At 41.0% G+C, this 23,667-nt stretch overlaps 1 protein-coding gene across 4 annotated transcripts in view; it reads left to right on the top strand.

Moving 5' to 3' along the window:
- Positions 1 to 23,667, top strand: part of TMLHE (trimethyllysine hydroxylase, epsilon) — a 71,031-nt gene that overhangs the window by 2,465 nt on the left and 44,899 nt on the right. For 2 of the 4 annotated variants that reach the window (XM_013976344.2, XM_005700536.3), the window contains exon 2: positions 8,950 to 9,131. The exons of 1 other annotated variant lie outside the window; for it this stretch is intronic. In XM_013976344.2, the coding sequence (XP_013831798.1) occupies positions 8,951 to 9,131 (181 nt within the window). In that variant the 5' untranslated portion in view covers position 8,950. Of the gene's footprint in view, positions 1 to 2,985; positions 3,099 to 8,949; positions 9,132 to 23,667 lie in introns of all 4 variants that reach the window. One more of the 4 variants, XM_005700537.3, reaches the window with a different exon arrangement.

Below are 23,667 nucleotides of genomic sequence, written 5' to 3'. Positions count from 1 at the left end.
TTTTTGTAAACCCACTCACTTCTCTTTCCTCCTGTTACTCAGAATTTCAACCCAGCAACACTCTTTCTTTTTCTGTTAATTACAAAACTATATTAAAGGATCCAAGTCTTTGCTTGACCCTCAGTCCTCATGGGAAAATCTCCACTCCTACCATAACCACAATAGCAACATCAACAACATACAGCAGCTCAATGAGGCGTGTATGACCCCTAATGAATAATCAAACACACGAACTTTCTGTTTTTCTCTCCTTCCCAAAGTGTTTTTAAAATTTTGTATTGAGATATAATTTACACACCATAAATTTGACTCCTTTTACATGTACTTTCAAGGATTTTTAGTAAATTTATCAAGTGGTGCAACCATTACTGCATCCAACGTCAGCTATTTCTGTCACCTCAATAGCATCGCTCTCTTGCCCATGTGCATTTAGTCCCCATTACCATCCCAACCCCCTTAACAACCACTAACCCACATCATTTTACATTGTTTACATTCACATGCACCACCAGCACCATATAAAAGTTCTAACTTCTCTACATTCTCACCAATATTTTGTCATTTTTCCTTTTAGAAGATGTATAGCTGCCCTCGTGGATGTAAAGTAATATCTCGTTTTAGATTTGATGTACATTTCCTTAATGTAAAAATATTGAACATCCTTTCATCTGTCTTGTCCATTTGTAAATGTTCTTTGAAGAAATGCCTATCTAATATTTTGCCCATTTTTTCAGTTAGGTTATTTCCTTTCCTATTATTGAGATGTCAGATTTTAAAAATATATTTAGGATACAAGTGCTTTATCAGGTATATCATTTGAATTTTTTTTTCCTATCTGTGACTTGTCTTTTCATTGTTTAAATATTTTTAGTTTTTTTCATTTTTTAATGATGCCTTTTGAAAAGCAAAGGTTTTGAATTCTGGTTAAGCTCAAGTTATCATTTTTCTTTTGCAAATTGTGCTTTTTTGTGTTGCATCTAAGAACTCTTTGCTTAATCCAAGGTCATGAAGATTTCCTCCTATATGTTCTTCTGAAAGTTTTATAGTTTAATCTTACATTTATTTCTAATCCATTTTGACTTCTTCTGTGTGTGTGGTGTGAGGTAGGCGGTCTAAAGCCACCTGTTTTTTAAGCTGAAATATATTCTACAATACCATATTACTTCCAGGTGTGCAGTATAGTGATTCGATATTTCTATACATTATGAAATTATCACCATGATAAGTCCAGTTACCACCTATCACCATACAAAGATATTATAATGTTATTGGCTATATTCCCTATGTATACATTATGCCCACACAGCTAATTTATTTTGTATCCAGAAGTTTGTACCTCTTACGATCCCTTATCTGTTTCTTTCATCCCCCATTACTTCCCTCTTCTCTGGCAATGGCCAGTTTGTTTTTTGTATCTATGAGCCTGTTTCTGTTTTATTTATTCATTTGTATTGTTTTTTACATCTGACACATACCTGAAATTATACGGTATTTCTTTCTCTCTTTGACTTATCTCATTCAGCACACTACTCTCTAGGCCCATCAGTGTTATTGAAGATGGCAAGATTTCATCCTTCTTTATGGCTGAGTAATATGCCATCATATGTACATATCACATCTTCTTTGTCCATTCCTCCATCAATGAACACTTAGGTTGTTTCCATCTTTTGGATTTTGTAAGCAGTGCTGAATTTGGGGGCATTTGGAGAGAGGACCTTCAGTGTCCACTCTTGAGGTCACTGGCCCCTGGGAAAGTCTTGCTGGATACCGTGCAGGTGCAGAGTAGGACTCCCGTGCCTTACCCCACTGGGCCCCTGGGTAGACATGCCAGGCCCTTGGGTACCCATTCGCCTTGTGATGTGCAGGCCCTGGCGGGCGGTGGTCATCTCTGTGAGTGGACAGGGCAGCGTTCTGGGCTGGTGATGGATGGATACATCAGTCCTGCTCAGGGGGGCATGGCGAGTCCCCGGGACCCAAGAGCACCATTTTATGCCATGTGCTGTGGCAGCCGCTGGCAATTGTGATTCAGACTTGAACCCGAGGGAGACAGTCGGTTCCCCCATCATACCAGCTGCATCTTAGGAACCACCACTGTGGAGGTGCCAGCCGCCTTACTGGGCAGCTCGGAGAGGCCACCTTGCCTCCATGCCTCCATGGCAGGAGGTTCCATGGGACAGCGCTGCTCCAGATCCTTGCACACACATGTGCAAGCACAACCAGCCCCAGAAGAAAGCCCATGCCACCCCAGTCCAGTTCTCCAGGCCAGGCTGTGTTCTCATGCAAATGTGCCAGAGGCCCAAGCTCTGAGCCCTGTCACCTCCTTGCAGCCCCAGCGCAGGCAGGAGAGAATGGTGCCCCTTACCCATCCAAGTGGGTGAGCTGGCTGTGAGTAATCCAGAAGGGCTTCTGGTGTGGGCGCTGGCAGCAGGGGGGGGCGTGGGGAACCCTTTGAACCCAGTAGAGTGACCATCTCTGACCCCCCACTGGACGCCCAACACCTGGGAAGGCCTCAGTGTGCTGGGAAACCATGGAGTTTTCCCCCAAGGCCTGCTTGCTTTGGGAGACTTTGGTTCTCTTGACCTTCCTCTTGCATTCTCTAGAACATTCTGGCCCAGCTGAGCAAACAGGGGGTTCTGCATTTGGCCCTGGGCTCCCAGGGAAAAGTCATTCCAGTTCCTTTTGCCCTGACCACACACCCACCCGTCTGATCCCTCCAACCTGTAGTCACAGGTCTATTGTCTTTGGGGTTTGATGGTGGGTTTCTTTTTGGACTGTGCAGCTGGTGGGATCTCAGTTGCCTGTGCCTGTGCACTCAATTGCTAAGTCGTGTCCATCTCTTTGTGACCCCATGGACTGCAGCCCGCCAAGCTCCTCTGTCCATGGGATTGTCCAGGCAAGAATCCTGGAGTGGGTGGCCATTTCCCTCTCCAGGAGATCTTCCCCACCCAGAGATCAAACCCTATCTTGCATCTCCTACATTGGCAGGCGGATTCTTTACCACCTCACCACCTGGGAAATCTACCTTAGTTCTCCCTGACCACAGATCAGACCCCTGCCTCCTGCAGTGAGAGTGCAGAGTCTTAAGCAGTGACCACCAGGTGAGATCTCAGGATTTGTGTTTTCTAGAGGGGACGTGGTGATATATTTTAGGGGGCAGGTATTTGCCCACTTAGGGGTCATGGCTGGCAGGCATGTGATCCTCAAGGATGGTGGGGAAGGAATGGGCTTGGTTACAGACTCAGCAGATGCTGAAAAGGTGGGAAGGGAAGGCTGGGGGTGGCACCCAGGGTTACCCAGGGAGCTATAAGCAGCATCAGTGTCTGGGGGTCCTGTTCCCCCAAGGCCCAGGGGTCCTCCCTTTGCAGAAGCATGGGGCCCAGCTGCTAAGGTGGGCGGCCGACCTGTTGAGCACATGGTTGAACTGACACTCACTGAGACTTCCTCTCCTGAGCCTGGACTCGGGAACAGCTGGCTATGATCATACTCTGTTGCTCGGGAAGGGACATGTGTTTCTCCTGATGGAGGAGGGCCCATTGTAACAGAGGAGCAGTTGAGGCTGGGGGCATGCTTGGGGAGCTTTCACTCCTTCCCCAGACCTTTTGCAGAGAATGAGAGGGTGCTAGGGTCCTCCCCCACCTGACTCCTAAGCTGTCACCCATCAGGTAGGCCCTTCAGGCTTTAGAGCTGTGTTGTAACATGCTTGAGAGTGGGGTGGGGGTTGGGCGGGGAAGGACCCAACAACTCCCCTTCCTGTCCCCCACAGTTTGGAATGTGAAGTTTTGCACTTAGCTGTGCCACCTGTTGGTTTAATAAAAGTGGCTCAGAACCACTCCCTTTGTCACCGAGCCCACCTGGCCCTGGGACAGATACCTGCATCAGGTTATTGGTGTTCAGAACCTCCCAAGGCTGCTCCCTGGAGAACTTTGGGGTTGGCCAGCGCATCGTCTAGCCCCTACAGATTTAAGGTGTTACTATATCCATGCCAGGCCTCCCTGGTGGGCCGCTGGTGGTCCCCAGCTGCCTGACACCCCCAAGAATTGTGGATGTATTGGCTCATTCCCACGGTCAGCACAGGTGGTGCTAGTGGTAAAGAATCTGCCTCCAGTGCAGGTGATGTGAGAGACGTGGGTTCGATCTCTCAGCTGGGAAGATGCCCCTGGAGGAGGGCATGGCATCCCGCTACAGTATTCTTGCCTGGAGAATCCCATGGACAGAGGAGCCTGATGGGCTACAGTCCATGGGGTTACACAGAGTCAGTCAGGACTGAAGCAACTTAGCATGGAGTGTGAGCATCCCTACGGCAGTGGCAGGATGTGTGAGAACCAGAGAAGACGGAAGGGAGGATTTTAGGAAGCATAGCTCTAGCTTATGAATTAAATTCACGTGGAAATGTTTTCTGAGGGTCACAACTAATGATCAGAATCATTAAAAAAAATTAACGCTGCATTGAAACACACAGGTGCATATATGTTTTCAAGTTAGTGTTTTTGGTTTTTAAGGTACATGCCAGGAGTGTTATTGCTGGATCATATGGTATCTCTGGTTTTAATTTTTTAAGCAACCCCTGTACTGTTTTCCATAGTGACTGTACTGATTTATATTCCCATTAACAGTGTTGGAGGGTTCCCTTTTCTCTACATCCTTGCCAATACTTGTTACTTGTTGGGTTTTTGATAATAGCCATTATGACGGATAGGCAGTGGTATCTCATTGTGGTTTTGATTTGCATTTACCCTCTTCCACAGAAATTAGACCTACATCATGACACAACAACTCTCCTGGACTTCTCAGACTCTGTCTCTATTTTCTGTCAAACGTTTCCCCAGATAAACCACTTGCATAATCTGTGCCTGTCATGGTACCTCCTTTTCAAAGGACCTGGCCTAATGCAGTTGTCAACGTTATACATTGGGATATTTCTCATAGAATATACATTTCTGGCTCCTCTCAAATATGGCAACATTAATACTCTCTGGCAATAATTAGCTAGACCTGAGTAGTGGCTAGTATTTTTGGACAGATCAAGCATTCTTCGATTCACCCCTCTCACCACAGTCCCCTATTGTCTCTTATGCTTCACCTATTTCTGTTTCTTGCCTAGACCCTGTGGGCATTTAATCTTGAGACCTCGATGTAAAGGAGCATCCTCTTAACTCATGCAGTCCAATATATTCTTGCACTAGTTAAACCCAGACAAAGATATGTATGACAGATACAATCTCAGCTTAGAGCTTTTACTTTGACCTCCTTTAAACCAGAAAAATATCATCATGAACAATTCCCTTTTTGTTCAAATGTCATTTTTCTCAATAAAGTCTACCCTGATCACCATGTTTAAAAGTCCTACTTCCTTCAGCACACCCCTTTATCCTGCTGCATCGCCCTGACTGCCTTCTTATATTTATTGATTATATTTATCTTTGTCCTTCCACTAGAAGATAAGCTCCATGAAAGCAGGCATTTTTGTTTGTTTTGTTCCCTGATAAATCCCAAGTGCCTAAAATAGTTTCTGGCACAAAGTTGACCCCCAGTAAGTATGTGTTAAATGAATTGAGCAGGAATAATGAGAGGGAGAAATACAGTAGGCAGAGGAAACCACATATGTGAAGGCACTGAGGCACGGGGCAAGATAGATGGGGCCAAGAGATGCGTCAATAGTTTTGTCTGCCCTCAAGGAGCTCTCAGCGAATGGAAGAGAGAAGTAATTAAATGAGTAATTATTGGATATGTTGTAAGCGCATAAGGGTATGCACAAAGCGCTGTGAGAACACTGAGTAGGCAGCTCCTAACTCTTCCTAGGGGGGTTAGGAAGATTTTACAAAGGTGACATTTGAGCTAGGTCTCAGGCAGGAGAGTGATATGCTGAAATTGTTTTAAGAAAATTAATCTGGCAGTAGTATGGAAGGTGGATTGGAATATGGATAGAATGGAGGCAAGGAAACCATCTAGTCTATGGCAGTAGTCCAGGTATGAGCTGATGAAAGCATCTATAGGAATGGAAAGAGAAGAACAAATCTGAGAGACATTTGAAAGGAAAAATTGACAGAGGCTAAATGGACTCGGCTTTAAGCCTTTTAAGAGGGAATGCTTCTTCCTTAGCAATAACCATGCAAAGGTTCAGATTGACCTATTATGTAATCGCTTACTCTGACTAGAATTTCTACCAATTGCTATTCTCCAAAAGTTTCTCTTAGGATGATTGATACTTGATGGACCTTAATTTACATTAAGATGGAGTTAGACTCTAAAGATTGGGAAGCTCTCAAAAATATCATTTGACCATGGAACAGCAAATTATCCTATTAAAGGAGAAATGAGGGAAGCCATGGGTTGCAGGGGAAGTTTTACAATGACCTCATAGGTGCTGTTTTTCTTTTTAAAGAATGATGTATAAACAGCGAAAAGAAGGATGAATATAGCAGATGGCACGTGCCTAAAGAATTAGTATTTGGAAGGATTAAGGCCCAAAATTACCTCGGGCTTGTATAAACACGTATTTGCAAAGGCAGAACAATGTTAACTATGTTCTCAGAAGGAAGAAGTACATGTGTCCTGGGTTGGATAAGTTATAACTTGATATTGTTTAACAATTCCCAGTGATCAAAAGAATTAATAAGAATAAGGGAAGATGCTTTAACACTTAATTTATATAAGTATACTACCACTTCTAACAAAGAAGAAGGAAGTTTTCAATCTACTAATCAATGAGTTAAATATGTCCTTGGTTAGCTTCTAGAACAGATTTTCAAGTAAACGAATACCTGGAAAATTGCAAAGTTATCAACAAAGACATTCCACACAGATCTAATTTTATTAGAGGTGTTTATGAAAATATGTCAGCTATAACATGTACATTGAATGAATGCAGTTTCAACAAGTCTTTTATGATACCCTTGGGAACAAGAATTATGAATCCATATTGGTAGGTTATATAATTAATATAATTAATATATTAATAACCATACTCAAAGAGTGCTGATTGCAGACCATAAGCAATGGAAGAGTTTGAGATGGCCTATTGCAAACCCTACCTTTGGCTTGATTTCATCAACACTTTCATTACTTAAGATTTATAGCAGACGCCTTACCAGATTTAAAGATGCTATGAACCTCAAAGAAAATTAATTCAATCCAGTGTCCACAAATGTTTATGAAATTCTCCTAAGTACTAGGAACCATGCTAGATATTAGGGTACAAACATAAATGACCCATAGGTTTCCTGTTGAGATGTATCCAGGTCTTACTGGTAGGAAAGCATAAAAACATATAATTTCTTTTTTTTTTTTAATTTTTGCAATCATCATTTAGTTTTAGAGCATCTACATCCCTGCAAAAAGAAACTGCACACATATTAGCTGTCATTCCCCAATTCCTCCCTACCCACTGCTCCAGCTGGAGATAAGCACTAATCTACCTTTTATCTCTTTGAATTTGCCTTTTCTGGACATTTCATATAAATGGGATCATATAGCATATGGCCTTTTGTGTCTGACTTCTTTTTGTTTATATCGGAGTATAGCCAATTAACAATGTCATAATAAAAAGGCATACAATTTCAACAAAATGTATTGAGATGGAAGACAGAGGCGTAAACAGACTGTTATGAGAGAACTAAAGAAAGCTGCTCGTTCATTCTGAGAATCTAGGGAAGAATTCTTAGATGAAATGCTATCTCCACTGATTCTTAAAAGATGAATAGAAGAGAGTAGGAAGGGCTTCACTTAGAGGAACAAATAGCATGAACAAGAGTTTCTCAAAATTTATAGTGAGTCTGGGAAACTATGAACAAATAAGTACAAGGAAGTAAATAATAGGAAGTCAGGCTGAGAGGTGGCTTAGGATCAGGTAATTGGAGGCATTACCTAATATGATAACTAAATTGGACTTTTCCCTGAAGACCTTGTGCTTAGTTGCTCAGTCATGTCCAACTCTTTGTGACTCCCGTGGACTGCAGCCTGCCAGGCTCCTCTGTCCATGGGATTTTCTAGGCAAGAATACTGGTGTGGGTTGCCATGCCCTCCTCCGGGGGTGAAGACTCTAACCTATTTCAGAAACCTCCCTCAGTCATCAGCAAATTATCTTATATCTCTAGCTATGGACTTGGTATATGTGATTGGTTTCATCCCCCATCAGCATGAAATTCAGTTCCTTTATCAACTTTTACCACATAGTAACATGTACACATCCACTCAAAGCAAGCATTTTTGCAAGGAGTTATTGAGAAGGTTCACATCAAGCTCCATATAGCTTCTCTGGCATGACCTTCGTTTTTTCCCACAAGATGAATGAATTCCTTTTAAGATCATATGCAAATGGTGTTATTTTTTTAATATTTATGAAAGCATCACACTCAGGTTGTCGTCAACTCCGAGAAAGGTATAGTTTATCCCTAATAACAATAATGATGAGGATGATTAGAATGATAGTAGCTGACATATATAGGTCTTACTATGTACACAGTTCTAAGTACACTAAACCCATGAGATAAGTATTATTGTTATACTCATTTTACAGAACAGGAAACAGAGTCACTGAAAGTTTAAGAAACTCCCACAATTACACATAATCAGTGGAAAAGAAAGTTTCAAGGCATCAAGATGAGGATGATCAATAGTGTCACAGTGATGAGTCCCAGAAGGACAAGATCTAAAAGGCAACCCTTATATGTGGTTGGAAGATTAGAATTAGTGATTTTCTAAAGAACCACTTCAGTTAGATAGTGGGATGGAAGCAAGATTACAGTGCATAATACGAGTGGCTGGTAAGAAAATAGAAGTAATGGTTATCGACCACTTATGGTTAGCTTTTCAGAATTTCTCCTTTAATGCTCTGTGGTTGAGATAAGAAAATCAATTCTTTTACATAGTTACATATGTAGTGTTATTCCTATTAGCCTTATAAACCTTGTTTTATATTGTTACTAACACTCTCGTTGTTGAATTTTCTAGGATGTGGTGTCATAGGTTGTCCCACCTACAAAGCAGGCTCCAGGACCTGCTGAGGGGACGGGTCACACATTGGGCCCTTCAACAGTCCAACTTCAAAAGCTTATTTCCACTAGCCATCTATTGGCACCATACAGCCTCCAAGTCTCTGAATTGTGTTTGGCAGCAACATGAAGATCATTTTGGTAAGACGTGTAGAGACAGATACTTTATTTTTAATTGTGATAAAAAAGTAACATATATCATCTTAACCATTTTAAGTGTAAACTTCAGTAAGTGTAAAGTATATTTACATCGTCATGCAGTGACATACTCTTCATGTGGACTGAAAATACTTTCTGTGGAGTTGTGACAACTTCTAACCATGTGTTTCCAGGATTCTTTTACAGGTTGTGAGAAAGACAGAAATAATATGGGGTAATAGTAAAATCTCATCCCAGCTAGGGGAAGGGAGCTCTGCCATGGTCCACCCCACTTTGTCTCCCCAGGTCATCTAAGGAAAAAGGAAAGAAAAAATCAAAGCCTCAGTATACAGGGGAGGGAGCTTCCCTGGTGGCTCAGTGGTAAAGAATCCACCTGACAATGCAGGAGACATGGGTTCAATCCCTGGGTCGAGAAGATGCCTTGAAGGAGGAAATGGCAAACCACTGTAGGATTCTTGCCTGAGAAATTCCATGGACAGAGGAGCCTGGCAGGTGTCGCAGAGAGGTGGACATGATTGAACAACTGATCTTGAGTGTACTATACAGGGGAGAAAATTTCAAAGACATAGACTGGAAATTCTACAGCCAGGGAAGGTATTAGGTGGCAGAGGGGCCAAAAGCTTTACTCCTGTGTTTTAGTTTCCTGGCACTGCTATGATAAATTTACCATGAACTGGTCAGCAGAGAACAGCAGAAAAATTTATTCTTTCACAATTCTAGAGGTAGAAAATCTGAAATGAAGTTGTTGGTAGGGCCATGTCCTCTCTGAAGGCTCTAGGAGAGAATTCTTTCTTCCCTCTCCTTGGTGTCCTTTGGCTTTCGGCAACATCACTCCACTGTTTGCCTCCATCATTACATAACCTTCTTTACTGGGTCTCTTCTGTGTGTTCCAATTTCTCTCTCCTTATAAGGGCACCTTAGGGGGATTGAGGGCCCACCCAAATCCAGTATGACCTCATCCTGTCTTGATTATCTTCAAAGATGCTATTTTCAAATGAGGTCTCATTCACAGGTATTAGAGGTGAGAACGTCAACATATCTTTTGGGGGAATACAGTTCAACTCACAATACTCTGGAAAGGGCCAAAACCAACTGTGAGGACCATACTCCCAAGACACAGACCCACAATGCACTCCAAAGACTTAGACTTAATCCCGAGATCAGAGAATTCCCTTTCCTCCCCCGACTCCAGCAAGCTAATAAGTCTTCGTTAAAATAGCAGTGGATGACAGCTACAAACACTGTCTTGGACATGAAGCACCAAGAAAAGGAGCAAGGCCAAGAGGGGAGGTAAAAACAAGATCACTAAACGGATTTAAAGCCTCTGGTACCCATAGACAGAGCAAACATCAGACACAGTGCAACTCTTGGCCAGATTGATATAAATAGTCACCATAAAGTCCTATTTACTTCAGTATCTACTGCTCTATACAGTATGTCTGGCTGTCAACAACAAGCACAAAATTACAAAACATACATGCTAAAAGGCAAGAAATAACACAAGTTGAAGAGAAAAGGCACCATCAGAACTAGACTCACATGTGACATATGTATTGAAATTTTTCAGTCAGGAAATTTTAAATAACTGTGGTTAATATTTTAAGGATTCTAAATGGAAGAGGTAGACAAAGTGGAAGACCAGATGGATACTGTCAGCAGAGTGATAGAAAAATACAAGAAAGAATCAAAAGGAAATCAAAAGCATAGTAACAGGAATGAAGAATGACTTTGTGGGGCTTATCAGACACACCCATGAATAGAATCAGTGAATGTAAAAATAGGTCATTAGAAATTACCTAAACTGAAATGCACAGAGAAAATGAGAGTAGAAACAAACAAACAAAACATAACAGAGTATTCAGAAAATGTGGAATGATATCAGAAGTTATATAATATACATGAATGGAATACTGAAAGAAGAAAGAAAGAACTAAGCAGAAGAAATATTTGACGAAATAATTTCTGAAAGCTTTCCGAAATGCATGACAAACACCAAACCACATATCCAAGAAGCTTAGAGAAGCTTAGGATACGTTTTAAAAACCCATACACACACAAACACAACCCCACACTTAGGCAAAAGAGCAAAAACAGAGAGCAAATCTTGAAGGCAGTCAGAGGAGAGAAAAACACTTTACCTACAGAGAAAGACAGATGAGAATTATGTAAAGTTCTCATGAGAAGCTATACAAGCAGGAACACAATGGAATGACAATTTTAAGACATTAAAGGGAGGAAAAAACTACCACCTATGATTCTATATCCAGCAATCCTTCAAAAGTGATAGAGAAATAGACTTTCTCATCTAACTTCTCAAAATATTGTAGAAGAATTTCTTCTGGCAAAAGAAAAATGATATAGGTAACAAACTTGGATCTACATAAAAATAAAGAGTGTTAGGAATGAAGATAAAAAACAAACTTTTCTCCTTCTGAATTACATGAAATTTTAACTATTTAAATGGTAATAGCAATGTGTTTGGAGAAGGCAATGACACCCCACTCCAGTACTCTTGCCTGGAATACCCCATGGGCGGAGGAGCCTGGTAGGCTGCAGTCCATGGGGTCGCTAAGAGTTGGACACGACTGAATGACTTCACTTTCACTCTTCACTTTCATGCATTGGAGAAAGAAATGACAACCCACTCCAGTGTGCTTGCCTGGAGACTCCCAGGGACGGGGGAGCCTGATGGGCTGCCATCTATGGGGTCGCACAGAGTTGGACACGACTGAAGCCACTTAGCAGTAGCAGTAGCAGCAATGTGTTTGGTGTTCATAGCACATATAAAAGTGAAATAAGTGAAAATAATATAACAGGATAGGAGGGAGAAATTAGGAATATTCTATTTATAATACCAAGTTCTAACTAGGATGATGAGGAATCAGAACTCTTTTTCATAGCTAGTGGTACGCAAAATACTCTACAACTTTGAGTGACACTTCAGATTTATCTAAAAGTGGGCTTAGATTATTTAAAATGTACATTCTAAACATTTGGAAGAATAATTTTAAAATGTTTTTTAAAATAGTGTGAATAATAAGTCAATGGAATCATAAATATACAATGAAAATCAGAAAGAGAAGAAAAAAGAAAGGAAGTAAGGAATAAATACAACTATAGAAAGCAGCAAGAAGGCAGATTTAAAGTCAACTACATTGGTAATCTCTTCAAATATAAATTGTCAAAATACAAAAATTGTCAAAATGAATCAAAAAATATTCACCTATATGTTGTCTACAAGAAACACGCTTTAAATGTAAAGACTCAGGATAAAAGTTAAGGGATGAGGTAGGGACAGAGGATATATGGATCTCTCTGAACTTTTGTCTCAGTTTTGCTGTGAACCTAAAACTACTCTAAAAAATTATAGTCAACTTAAATATTTTTCTTTCAGTTGTTGTTGTTCAGTTGCTCAATCATGTCTGACTCTTTGCAACCCCATGAACTACAGCACACCAGGTTTCCCCTGTCCTTTACCATCACCATATCCTGGAGCTTGCTCCAACTCCCGTCCACTGAGTCGAGTCGATGATGCCATCCAACCATCTTGTCCTCTGTCATTGTCTTCTCCTCCTGCCTTCAATCTTTCCCAGCATCAGGGTCTTATCCAGTGAGTCAGCTCTTCCCATCAGGTGGCCAAAGTATTAGAGCTTCAGCTTCAGTATCAGTCCATCCAGTGAATATTCAGGGTTGACTTCCTTTAGGATTGACTGGTTTGATCTCCTTGCAGTCCAAGGGACGCTCAAGAGTCTTCTCCAACACCACAGTTCATCCAACACCACAGTTCAAAAGCATCATTTCTTCGGTGCTCAGCTTTCTTTATAGTCCAACTCTCACATCTATACATGGCTACTGGAAAAACCATAGCTTTGACTAGGCAGACCTTGTCAGCAAAGTAATATCTCTGCTTTTTAATATGCTGTCTAGGTTGGTCAGATCTTTTCTTCTAAGGAGAAAGTGTCTTTTAATTTCATGGCTGCAGTGACCATCCACAGTGATTTTGGAACCCAAGACAAGAAAGTCTTTCACTGTTTCCATTGTTTACCCGTCTATTTGCCATGAAGTGATGGGACCGGATGACATGATCTTTGTTTTTTGAATGCTGAGTTTTAAGCCAGCTTTTTCACTCCTCTTTCACTTTCAGCAAGAGGCTTTTTAGTTCCTCTTTGTTTTCTGCCATAAGGGTGGTGTCATCTACATATCTGAGATTATTGATATTTTCCCCTGAAATCTTGATTCCAGCTTGTGCTTCATCCAGCTTGGCCATTTGCATGATGTAATCTGCATATAAATTAAATAAGCAAGGTGACAATATGTAGCCTTGGTGTACTCCTTTCCCAATTTGGAACCAGTCCATTGTTCCATTTCCTGTTCTAACTGTTGCTTCTTGACCTGCATACAGATTTCGCAGGAAGCAGTTAAGGTGGTCTGGTATTCCCATCTCTTTCAGAATTTTCCACAGTGTGTTGTGATCCACACAATCAAAGGCTAGAGCCAGACATCCTAGAGTCCAAAATCAAGTGGGCCTTAGGAAGCATCATTACGAACAAATTAATTGAGGTAATGGAACTCCCACTGAGCTATTTCAGATCCTAAAAGACAATTCTGTCAAAGTACTGCACTCAATATGCCAGCAAATTTGGAAAACTCAGCAGTGGCCACAGGATTGGAAAAGGTCAGTTTTCATTCCAATCCCAAAGAAGGGCAATGCCAAAGAATGTTCAAACTACTTCACAATTGCATTCATCTCACACATTAGCAAAGTGAAGCTCAAAATTGTCAAAGCAAGGCTTCAACAGTACATGAACCGAGAATGTTCAGATGTTCAAGCTAGATTTAGAAAAGACAGGGGAACCAGAGATCAAATTGCCAACATTTACTGGATCATAGAAAAGCAAGAGAGTTCCAGAAGAACATCTACTTCTGCTTTATTGACTATACCAAAACCTTTGTGTGGATAACAACAAACTGTGGAAAATTCTGAAAGAGAGATAAAAGTTGAAATAAATCCACAATTGCATTTGCAGGTTTTAATACATCTCTCAGTAACTGATGGGCTTCCCAGGTGGCTCAGACAGTAAAGAATCTGCCTGCAGTGCAGTTCGATCCCTGGGTTGGAAAGATCATCTGGAGAAGGGGATGGCAGCCCACTACAGTATTCTTGCCTGGAGAATTCCATGGACAGAGGAGCCTAGTGAGCTACAGTCCCTCAAGTCACAAAGATCGGACACAACTGAGCAACTAACACACATACATACACACAGTAACTGATATATTAACTAAGTACCATGAACCAACTTCATCCAGTTGGCATTTATACAACAATCCATCCAACAACAGTAAAGTTCACATTGTTCTGAAGTGTAGATGAAGCATGCATAAAGGTAGACCACATTTTGAGCCAAAAGCTCAAAATTTAAAGGACTCTAAAAGACATATAGAGACCATAATGGAAAAACAAACAAACAAACAAGCTAGAAATCAATAACAGAAAGTTAGAAAAGTCACAAATATTTGGAACTTAAGTTATACGCTTCCTTTAAATGTATAAGAAGTCTCAGTTCAGTTCAGTTCAGTCGCTCAGCCGTGTCCGACTCTTTGCGAACCCATGAATCGCAGCACACCAGGCCTCCCTGTCCATCACCAACTCCCGGAGTTCACTCAGATTCACATCCATCGAGGCAGTGATGCCATCCAGCCATCTCATCCTCTGTTGTCCCCTTCTACTCCTGCCCCCAATCCCTCCCAGCATCAGAGTCTTTTCCAATCAGTCAACTCTTCGCATGAGGTGGCCAAAGTACTGGAGTTTCGGCTTTAGCATCATTCCTTCCAAAGAAATCCCAGGGCTGATCTCCTTCAGAATGGACTGGTTGGATCTCCTTGCAGTCCAAGGGACTCTCAAGAGTCTTCTCCAACACCACACTTCAAAAGCATCAATTCTTTGGCGCTCAGCCTTCTTCACAGTCCAACTCCCACATCCATACATGACCACTGGAAAAACCATAGCCATGACTAGACGGACCTTAGTTGACAAAGTAATGTCTCTACTTTTGAATATACTATCTAGGTTGGTCATAACTTTCCTTCTAAGCAGCAAGCATCTTTTAATTTCATGGCTGCAATCACCATCTGCAGTGATTTTGGAGCCCAAAAAAATAAAGTCAGACACTGTTTCCACTGTTTCCCCATCTATTTCCCATGAAGTGATGGGACCGGATGCCATGATCTTCATTGTCTGAATGTTGAGTTTTAAGCCAACTTTTTCACTCTCCACTTTCACTTTCATCAAGAGGCTTTTTAGTTCCTCTTCACTTTCTGCCATAAGGGTAGTGTCATCTGCATATCTGAGGTTATTGATATTTCTCCATCTGCATATCTGAGGTTATTGATATTTCTCCCGGCAATCTTGATTCCAGCTTGTGTTTCTTCCAGTCCAGTGTTTCTCATGATGTGCTCTGCATATAAGTTATTAAGCGGGGTGACAATATACAGCCTTGACGTACTCCTTTTCCTATTTGGAACCAATCTGTTGTTCCATGTCCAATTCTAACTGCTGCTTCCTCACTTGCATACAGATTTCTCAAGAGGCAGGTCAGGTGCTCTGGTATTCCCATCTCTTGAAGAATTTTCCACAGTTTATTGTGATCCACACAGTCAAAGGCTTTGGCATAGTCAATAAAGCAGAAATAGATGTTTTTTTGGAACTCTCTTGCTTTTTCCATGATCCAGCAGATGTTGGCAATTTGATCTCTGGTTCCTCTGCCTTTGCTAAAACCAGCTTGAAAACATCAGGAAGTTCACGGTTCATATATTGCTGAAGCCTGGCCTGGAGAATTTTGAGCATTACTTTACTAGCGTGTGAGATGAGTGCAATTGTGTGGTAGTTTGAGCATTCTTTGGCATTGCCTTTCTTTGTGATTGGAATGAAAACTGACCTTTTCCAGTCCTGTGGCCACTGCTGAGTTTTCCAAATTTGCTGACATATTGAGTGCAGCACTTTCACAGCATTGTCTTTCAGGATTCGAAATAGCTCAACTGTAATTCCATCACCTCCACTAGCTTTGTTCAAAATGATGCTTTCCAAGGCCCACTTGACTTCACATTCCAAGATGTCTGGCTCTAGGTGAGTGATCACACCATTGTGATTATCTGGGTCGTGAAGCTCTTTTTTGTACAGTTCTTCTGTGTATTCTTGCCACCTCTTCTTAATATCTTCTGCTTCTGTTAGATCCAGACCATTTCTGTCCTTTATCAAGCCAATCTTTGCATGAGATGTTCCCTTGGTATCTCTAATTTTCTTGAAGAGATCTCTAGTCTTTCCCATTCTGTTCTTTTCATGTATTTCAATGCATTGATCACTGAAGAAGGCTTTCTTATCTCTTCTTGCTATTCTCTGGAACTCTGCATTCAGATGCTTATATCTTTCCTTTTCTCCTTTGCTTTTCACTTCTCTTCTTTTCACAGCTATTTGTAAGGCCTCCCCAGACAGCCATTTTGCTTTTTTGCATTTCTTTTTCTTGGGGATGGTCTTGATCCCTGTCTCCTGTACAATGTCACGAACCTCATTCCATAGTTCACCAGGCACTCTATCTATCAGATCTAGGCCCTTAAATCTATTTCTCACTTCCACTGGATAATCATAAGGGATTTGATTTAGGTCATACCTGAATGGTCTAGCAGTTTTCCCTACTTTCTTCAATTTGAGTCTGAATTTGGCAATAAGGAGTTCATGATCTGAGCCACAGTCAGCTCCTGGTCTTGATTTTGTTGACTGTATAGAGCTTCTCCATCTTTGGCTGCAAAGAATATAATCAGTCTGATTTCGGTGTTGATCATCTGGTGATTTCCATGTGTAGTCTTCTCTTGTGTTGTTGGAAGAGGGTGTTTGCTATGACCAGTGCATTTTCTTGGTGAAACTCTATTAGTTTTTGCCCTGCTTCATTCTGCATTCCAAGGCCAAATTTTCCTGTTACTCCAGGTGTTTCTTGACTTCCTACTCTTGCATTTGAGTCCCCTATAATGAAAAGGACATCTTTTTTGGGTGTTAGTTCTAAAAGGTCTCGTAGGTCTTCATAAAACCGTTCAGCTTCGGCTTCTTCAGCATTACTGGTTGGGTCATAGACTTGGATAACTGTGATATTGAATGGTTTGCCTTGGAGACGAACAGAGATCATTCTGTCGTTTTTGAGATTGCATCCAAGTTCTGCATTTCGGACTCTTTTGCTGACCATGGTGGCTACTCCATTTCTTCTGAGGGATTCCTGCCCGCAGTAGTAGATATAATGGTCATCTGAGTTAAATTCACCCATTCCAATCCATTTTAGTTCGCTGATTTCTAGAATGTCAACATTCTCTCTTGCCATCTCTTGTTTGACCACTTCCAATTTGCCTTGATTCATGGACCTGACATTCTAGGTTCCTATGCAGTATTGCTTTTTACAGCATCGGACCTTGCTTCTATCACCAGTCACATCCACAGCTGGGTATTGTTTTTGCTTTAGCCTCATCTCTTCATTCTTTCTGGAGTTATTTCTCTACTGATCTCCAGTAGTGTACTGGGCACCTACAGACCTGGGGAGTTCCTCTTTCAGTATCCTGTCATTTTGCCTTTTCATACTGTTCATGGGGTTCTCAAGGCAAGAATACTGAAGTGGTTTGCCATTCCCTTCTCCAGTGGACCACATTCTGTCAGACCTGTCCACCATGACCCGCCCATCTTGGGTTGCCCCGCGGGCATGGCTTGGTTTCATTGAGTTAGACAAGGCTGTGGTCCTAGTGTGATAAGATTGACTAGTTTTCTGTGAGTATGGTTTCAGTGTGTCTGCCCTCTGATGCCCTCTTGCAACACCTACCACCTTACTTGGGTTTCTGTTACCTTGGGCATGGGGTATCTCTTCACGACTGCTCCAGCAAAGCACAGCCGCTGCTCCTTACCTTGGACGAGGGGTATCTCCTTACCGCCGCCCTTCCTGACCTTCAACGTGGGATAGCTCCTCTAGGCCCCTCAGTCTAAATGAAAATGAATATACAACTTATCAAAATCTGTGGTAAGCTACTAAAGCAGTAGTTGGAGGGAGATGTATGGCAATAAATACACACACAGAATCTGTGCAAAAAAGCTACAAAACACTGATTAAAAATGAAAGAACATAAATAACTGAAAACACATTCTATAACCATAGATTAGAAGACTCAATATTGTTAAGATGTGAATTCTCAGTATGTTCTACAGGTTCAGTGCAATCCCACTCAAAATCCCAGCAGACATTTTTTATACATATTGACAAACTGATTCTAAAATGTATGTGGAAAGACAAAGATATCAGAATAGCCAATGCACTTCTGGAAAAAAATAAGTAAAAATACTTAAATTTCCATAATAAGGTTGACCCTTAAACAATGCAGGGGTTAGGGGTACCAACATTTTGAGCAGTCAGAAATCTGATTATAATTTAGAGTTGGTCCTCTTTATATATTCAGTTTGTTCATATATGTGGTTATGCATCCACAAATCAAACCAACTGCAAATCATGTAGTACTGTAGTATTTACTATTGAAAAATTTTGTATGTAAGTGGACCCAAATTGTTCAAAGCCACGTTTTTCAAGGATCTCTTTGCAGTCCAAGGGACTCTCAAGAGTCTTCTCTAGCAGCACAGTTCAAAAGCAGCAATTCTTCGGTGCTCAGCTTTCTTTATGGTCCAACTCTCACACCCGTACATGACTACTAGAGAAACCATAGCTTTGACTAGACGGACCTTTGTTGGCAAAGTAATGTCTCTACTTTTTAATAAGCTGTCTAGGTTTGACATAGGTTTTCTTCCAAGGAGTAAGTATCTTTTAATTTTATGGCTACAGTCACAAAATTCAAAACATTCTCTGTTAAAAAGACTGTTAAGAGAATGAAAAGAAAAGCCACACAGACTTGGAAGAAATATTTGCAAACAACATACCTGAGAAAAAATTTTGAAAAGACCTCTTAAAAGTTGAAAACAACCCAGTTTTTAAAAGGGTATAAAGGGCTGAACAGACACCTCACCACAAGAGAAAAGCATGACAAATAGATATATGAAACATGCTCAACATCGTTTCAAATTAGTAAATGCAAAATAAACCCACAATGAGATGCCACTAAACACCTGTTAGAATTACTACAATCCAAGAAAACTGGCGATGCTAAATGCTGACAAGCATGCAGAGCAATAGGAACTCCTGTTCATAGTTGGTGATAATGCAAAAATGGTACAGCCATTCTAGAATAAAGTTTGGTAGTTTCTTATAAACGTGGACTTGCCAACAGTTGCATTTCTAGGTATTTACCCAACTGATTTGTAAACGTATGGCCAAGGCAAAAACCCGCATGTAAATAACCACTTTATTCATAATTGTCAAAAGTGGGAAGCTATCAAAATACCCTTCAACAGGTCAATTAGTAAACTATAGTACATCCATGCAATGGAATAAAAAGGAATGACATAAAATCTATTAAAGGCAAAACTATAGGGACAGAAAACAAATCAGTTAAAGATAAGTATAGAGGGATTGCTAGAATGAATCAATGTATTGCATTATATTTGGAGACATCAGTAAACTCATGTTTAGCCTCATATAGAGAGATGTGAAGATACAGAAATAATACCATTTGGCCCTTGAACAATGCAAGAGCTATGTGTGCCAATCCTCTGTGCAGTTAAAAATGTGCATATAACTTGTACATTGCCCTCTGTATATGTGGTTCCCCTCTATCCACATTTCTGCATTCTCGAACTGAACCAACCACAGATTGTATAATAAGTAGCATGTACAACCAGTCCATTCTGAAGGAGATCAACCCTGAGATTTCTTTGAAAGGCATGATGCTAAAGCTGAAACTCCAGTACTTTGGCCACCTCATGTGAAGAGTTGACTCGTTGGTAAAGACTCTGATGCTGGGAGGGATTGGGGGCCCGAGGAGAAGGGGACGACAGAGGATGAGATGGCTGGATGACATCACTGACTCGATGGACGTGAGTCTGAGTGAACTCTGGGAGTTGGTGATGGACAGGGAGGCCTGGCGTGCTGCGATTCATGGGGTTGCAAAGAGTCGGACACGACTAAGCAACTGAACTGAACTATTGAGAAAAGTTCTGTGTATCAGTGGACCTGTGTAGTTCAACTCTGTGTTGTTAAAGGGTCAAGTGTATATGTTTTTACACATAGATTAGTATATTTTCTAGCTCAACCCATTAAGAGGTCCTGGGAATAATGACACCCCAGTAGCAATGAGCACACCCAGATCTTGGTTTCTAATACCATTCTCTAGCGAAAGGAACCAACCCTTTGGAGATTGGATGATTCTAGGGCTGGGCCAGAGAAGATACAAGATGAGCCTGGAGCATCTTGTAGTTTCAGAAAGTAAGAAAGCTCAAAAAAAAAAAAATGATGAGGCAATGTTCAAGGGACACAGGAGCTAACTGAAAGAACTTCTAATGGCCAAACCTGGAACAGCTTGAGCAAGAAAATAAATGATATAATATTGAATTATAACACAAAATATAAATATCCATGAATCCATGCTGATACAAATAAATGATTGAATAATCGGGAGAATAGATAGAAATCTCCCATACAAAAGAATTTCAAATAACTTATATAGATATTCCTCTTCCCCCAGCAATGGAGGTGGATCTTAACTCCTCTGTCCTGGAAGGCAGGCTGTACTTAGTGATTTGTTGCCAAAGAATAGAGTGTAGAAGGAGCGGGGGAGAGTAACCCTTAAGAAGAAAAACCTAGCAAACACTACCTCTGATAGCATATACCAGTGATAGAGTTCAGTGAGAAGGGCCCCTCACTTCTGTGGCTATCTCCCCCAAAACTTAAAACCCCTATTTAAACACAATAAAAATATCAGATAAACCCAAATTGTGGGGTACTCTAACAAAATGCCTGACTAGTACCTCTCAAAACTCTCAAGATCATCACAACCAAGGAAAGTTACAGTCACAGTCCAGAGTAGCCTAAAGAGACATGACTAAATGTAACCTGGGCCCTGAATGGGACCCTGTGATAGAAAAATGAAATTAGGAGAAAACTAATGAGATTCAAAAATTAGGAAAGCAGTACATCAAAGCTGTATATTGTCACCCTGCTTATTTAACTTATATACAGAGTGCATCATGCAAAATGCTGGGCTGGATGAAGCACAAGTTGGAATCAAGATTGCAGGGAGAAATATCAATAACCTCAGATACACAGATGATAACACTCTAATGGTAGAAAGGGAAGAGGATCTAAAGAGCCTCTTTATGAAAGAGGAGAGTGAAATAGCTGGCTTAAAACTCAACATTCAAAAATGAAGATCATAGCATCCAGTCCCATCATTCATGGCAAATAGAAGGGGACAAAATGGAAACAATGACAGACTGTATTTTCTTGGACTCCAAAATCACTGTGGACATTGACTGCAGCCATTAAATTAAAAGATGCTTGCTCCTTGGGAAAAAAAGCTATGACAAAGCTTCACAGCAAATTAAAAAGCAGAGACACCACTTTGCCAACAAAGGTCTATCTAGTCAAAGCTATGATTTTTCCAGTAATCATGTATGGATGTGAGAGTTGGACTATAAAGAAAGCTGAGCATGGAAGAGTTGATGCTGTCGAACTATGCTGCTAGAGAAGACTCTTGAGAATCCCTTGGACAGCAAGGAGATCCAACCAGTCAATCCTAAAGAAAATCAACCCTGAATATTCATTGAAAGGACTGATGCTGAAGCTGAAGCTTCACTATTTTGATCACCTGATGCAAAGAGTGGACTCATTGGAAAAGACCCTGATGTTGGGAAAGATTGAGGCCAGGAGTAGAAGGGGACAACAGAGCATGAGATGGCTGGATGGCATCACCGACTCAATGGACATAAATTTGAGCAAACTCCAGGAGACAGTGAAGGACAGGGAATCCTGGCATGCTGCAGTGCATGTGGTTGCAAAGGGTCAGATTTGACTGAATGACTGAACAACAACAAATGATTCAAATAAATTTGGGAATTTAATGAATAATATATCAATATTCATTCACTGTCAAAAATTTATTACACTATCGTAAGATAATACTAATAGGGGAAACTAGGCAAGTGTTATATGTGAATTCTTTGTATTTGCACCTTTTCTATAGATCTAATACCATTATAAAGTTAAAAACAAGCTTATTAAGAGAGAGGGAATTGGAGAAGGTAGTGGAAACCTGAAAACCAGGGGAGTATTATTTTAAGATGGAAGATATTACAACACTTCACTGATGAGAATGATCCAGTACGAGGAGGAAATTTGATTCATAAATGAGAGTGTTGGCCTTAAGTGCGCAGATATTTAAACCATACTAACAAGAAGGAAGGCAGAATATATGTGTACAAATATATGTAAGTGGCTGGATGTGGACCATGGATTTGTGGAGATTGTCTTCTAATTACTTCCATATTCAAAAGCAAGGTCATCAGCTGAAAGTGGGAAGGGAGAGGTGGTATTGACAGTTTGAGGAGAGAAGAGACAATGTATAATAGTGTTCTCAGAGAGTGAGTGAGTGATTATACTAAAAAGTTATGCCAAGACTGGCAGTGTTGAGTACTCGGTATTTTTGGTGATTTTGAAATGAAAGGAACCAACAGAGTTTAAATTTTTTTCTCTAACAATGTTTACCTGGTTCAGTTCAGTTCAGTTCAGTCGCTCAGTCATGCCCAGCTCTTTGCGACCACATAAATTGCAGCACGCCAGGCATCCCTGTCTATCAACAATTCCTGGAGTTCACTCAAACTCATGTCCATTGAGTCGGTGATGCCACCCAGCCATCTCATCCTCTGTCGTCCCCTTCTCCTTCTGCCCCCAATCCCTCCCAGCATCAGAGTCTTTTCCAATGAGTCAGCTCTTCACATGAGGTGGCCAAAGTATTGGAGTTTCAGCTTCAGTATCAGTCCTTCCAATGAACACCCAGGACTGATCTCCTTTAGAATGGACTGGTTGGATCTCCTTGCAGTCCAAGGGACTCTCAAGAGTCTTCTCCAACACCACAGTTCAAAAGCATCAATTCTTTGGTGTTCAGCTTTCTTCACTGTCCAACTCTCACATCCATACATGACCACTGGGAAAACCATAGCCTAGATTAGAGGGACCTTTGTTGGCAAAGTAATGTCTCTGCTTTTGGATATGCTATCTCGGTTGGTCATAACTTTCCTTGCAAGGAGTAAGCATCTTTTAATTTCATGGCTACAATCACCATCTGCAGTGATTTTGGAGCCCCCAAAAATAAAGTCTGACACTGTTTCCACTGTTTCCCCATCTATTTCCCATGAAGTGATGGGACCGGATGCCATAATCTTAGTTTTCTGAATGTTGAGCTTTAAGCCAACTTTTTCACTCTCCATTTCCACTTTCGTCAAGAGGCTTTTGAGTCCCTCTTCACTTTCTGCCATAAGGGTGGTGTCATCTGCAAATCTGAGGTTATTGATATTTCTCCCGGCAATCTTGATTCCAGCTTGTGCTTCTTCCAG

The sequence above is a fragment of the Capra hircus genome, unplaced genomic scaffold, assembly GCF_001704415.2.
Source record: "Capra hircus breed San Clemente unplaced genomic scaffold, ASM170441v1, whole genome shotgun sequence".
Classification (NCBI taxonomy): Eukaryota; Metazoa; Chordata; class Mammalia; order Artiodactyla; family Bovidae; genus Capra; species Capra hircus.
Note: the sequence above shows the minus strand (reverse complement) of the source record. Positions and strands in the feature narration are given on the sequence as shown.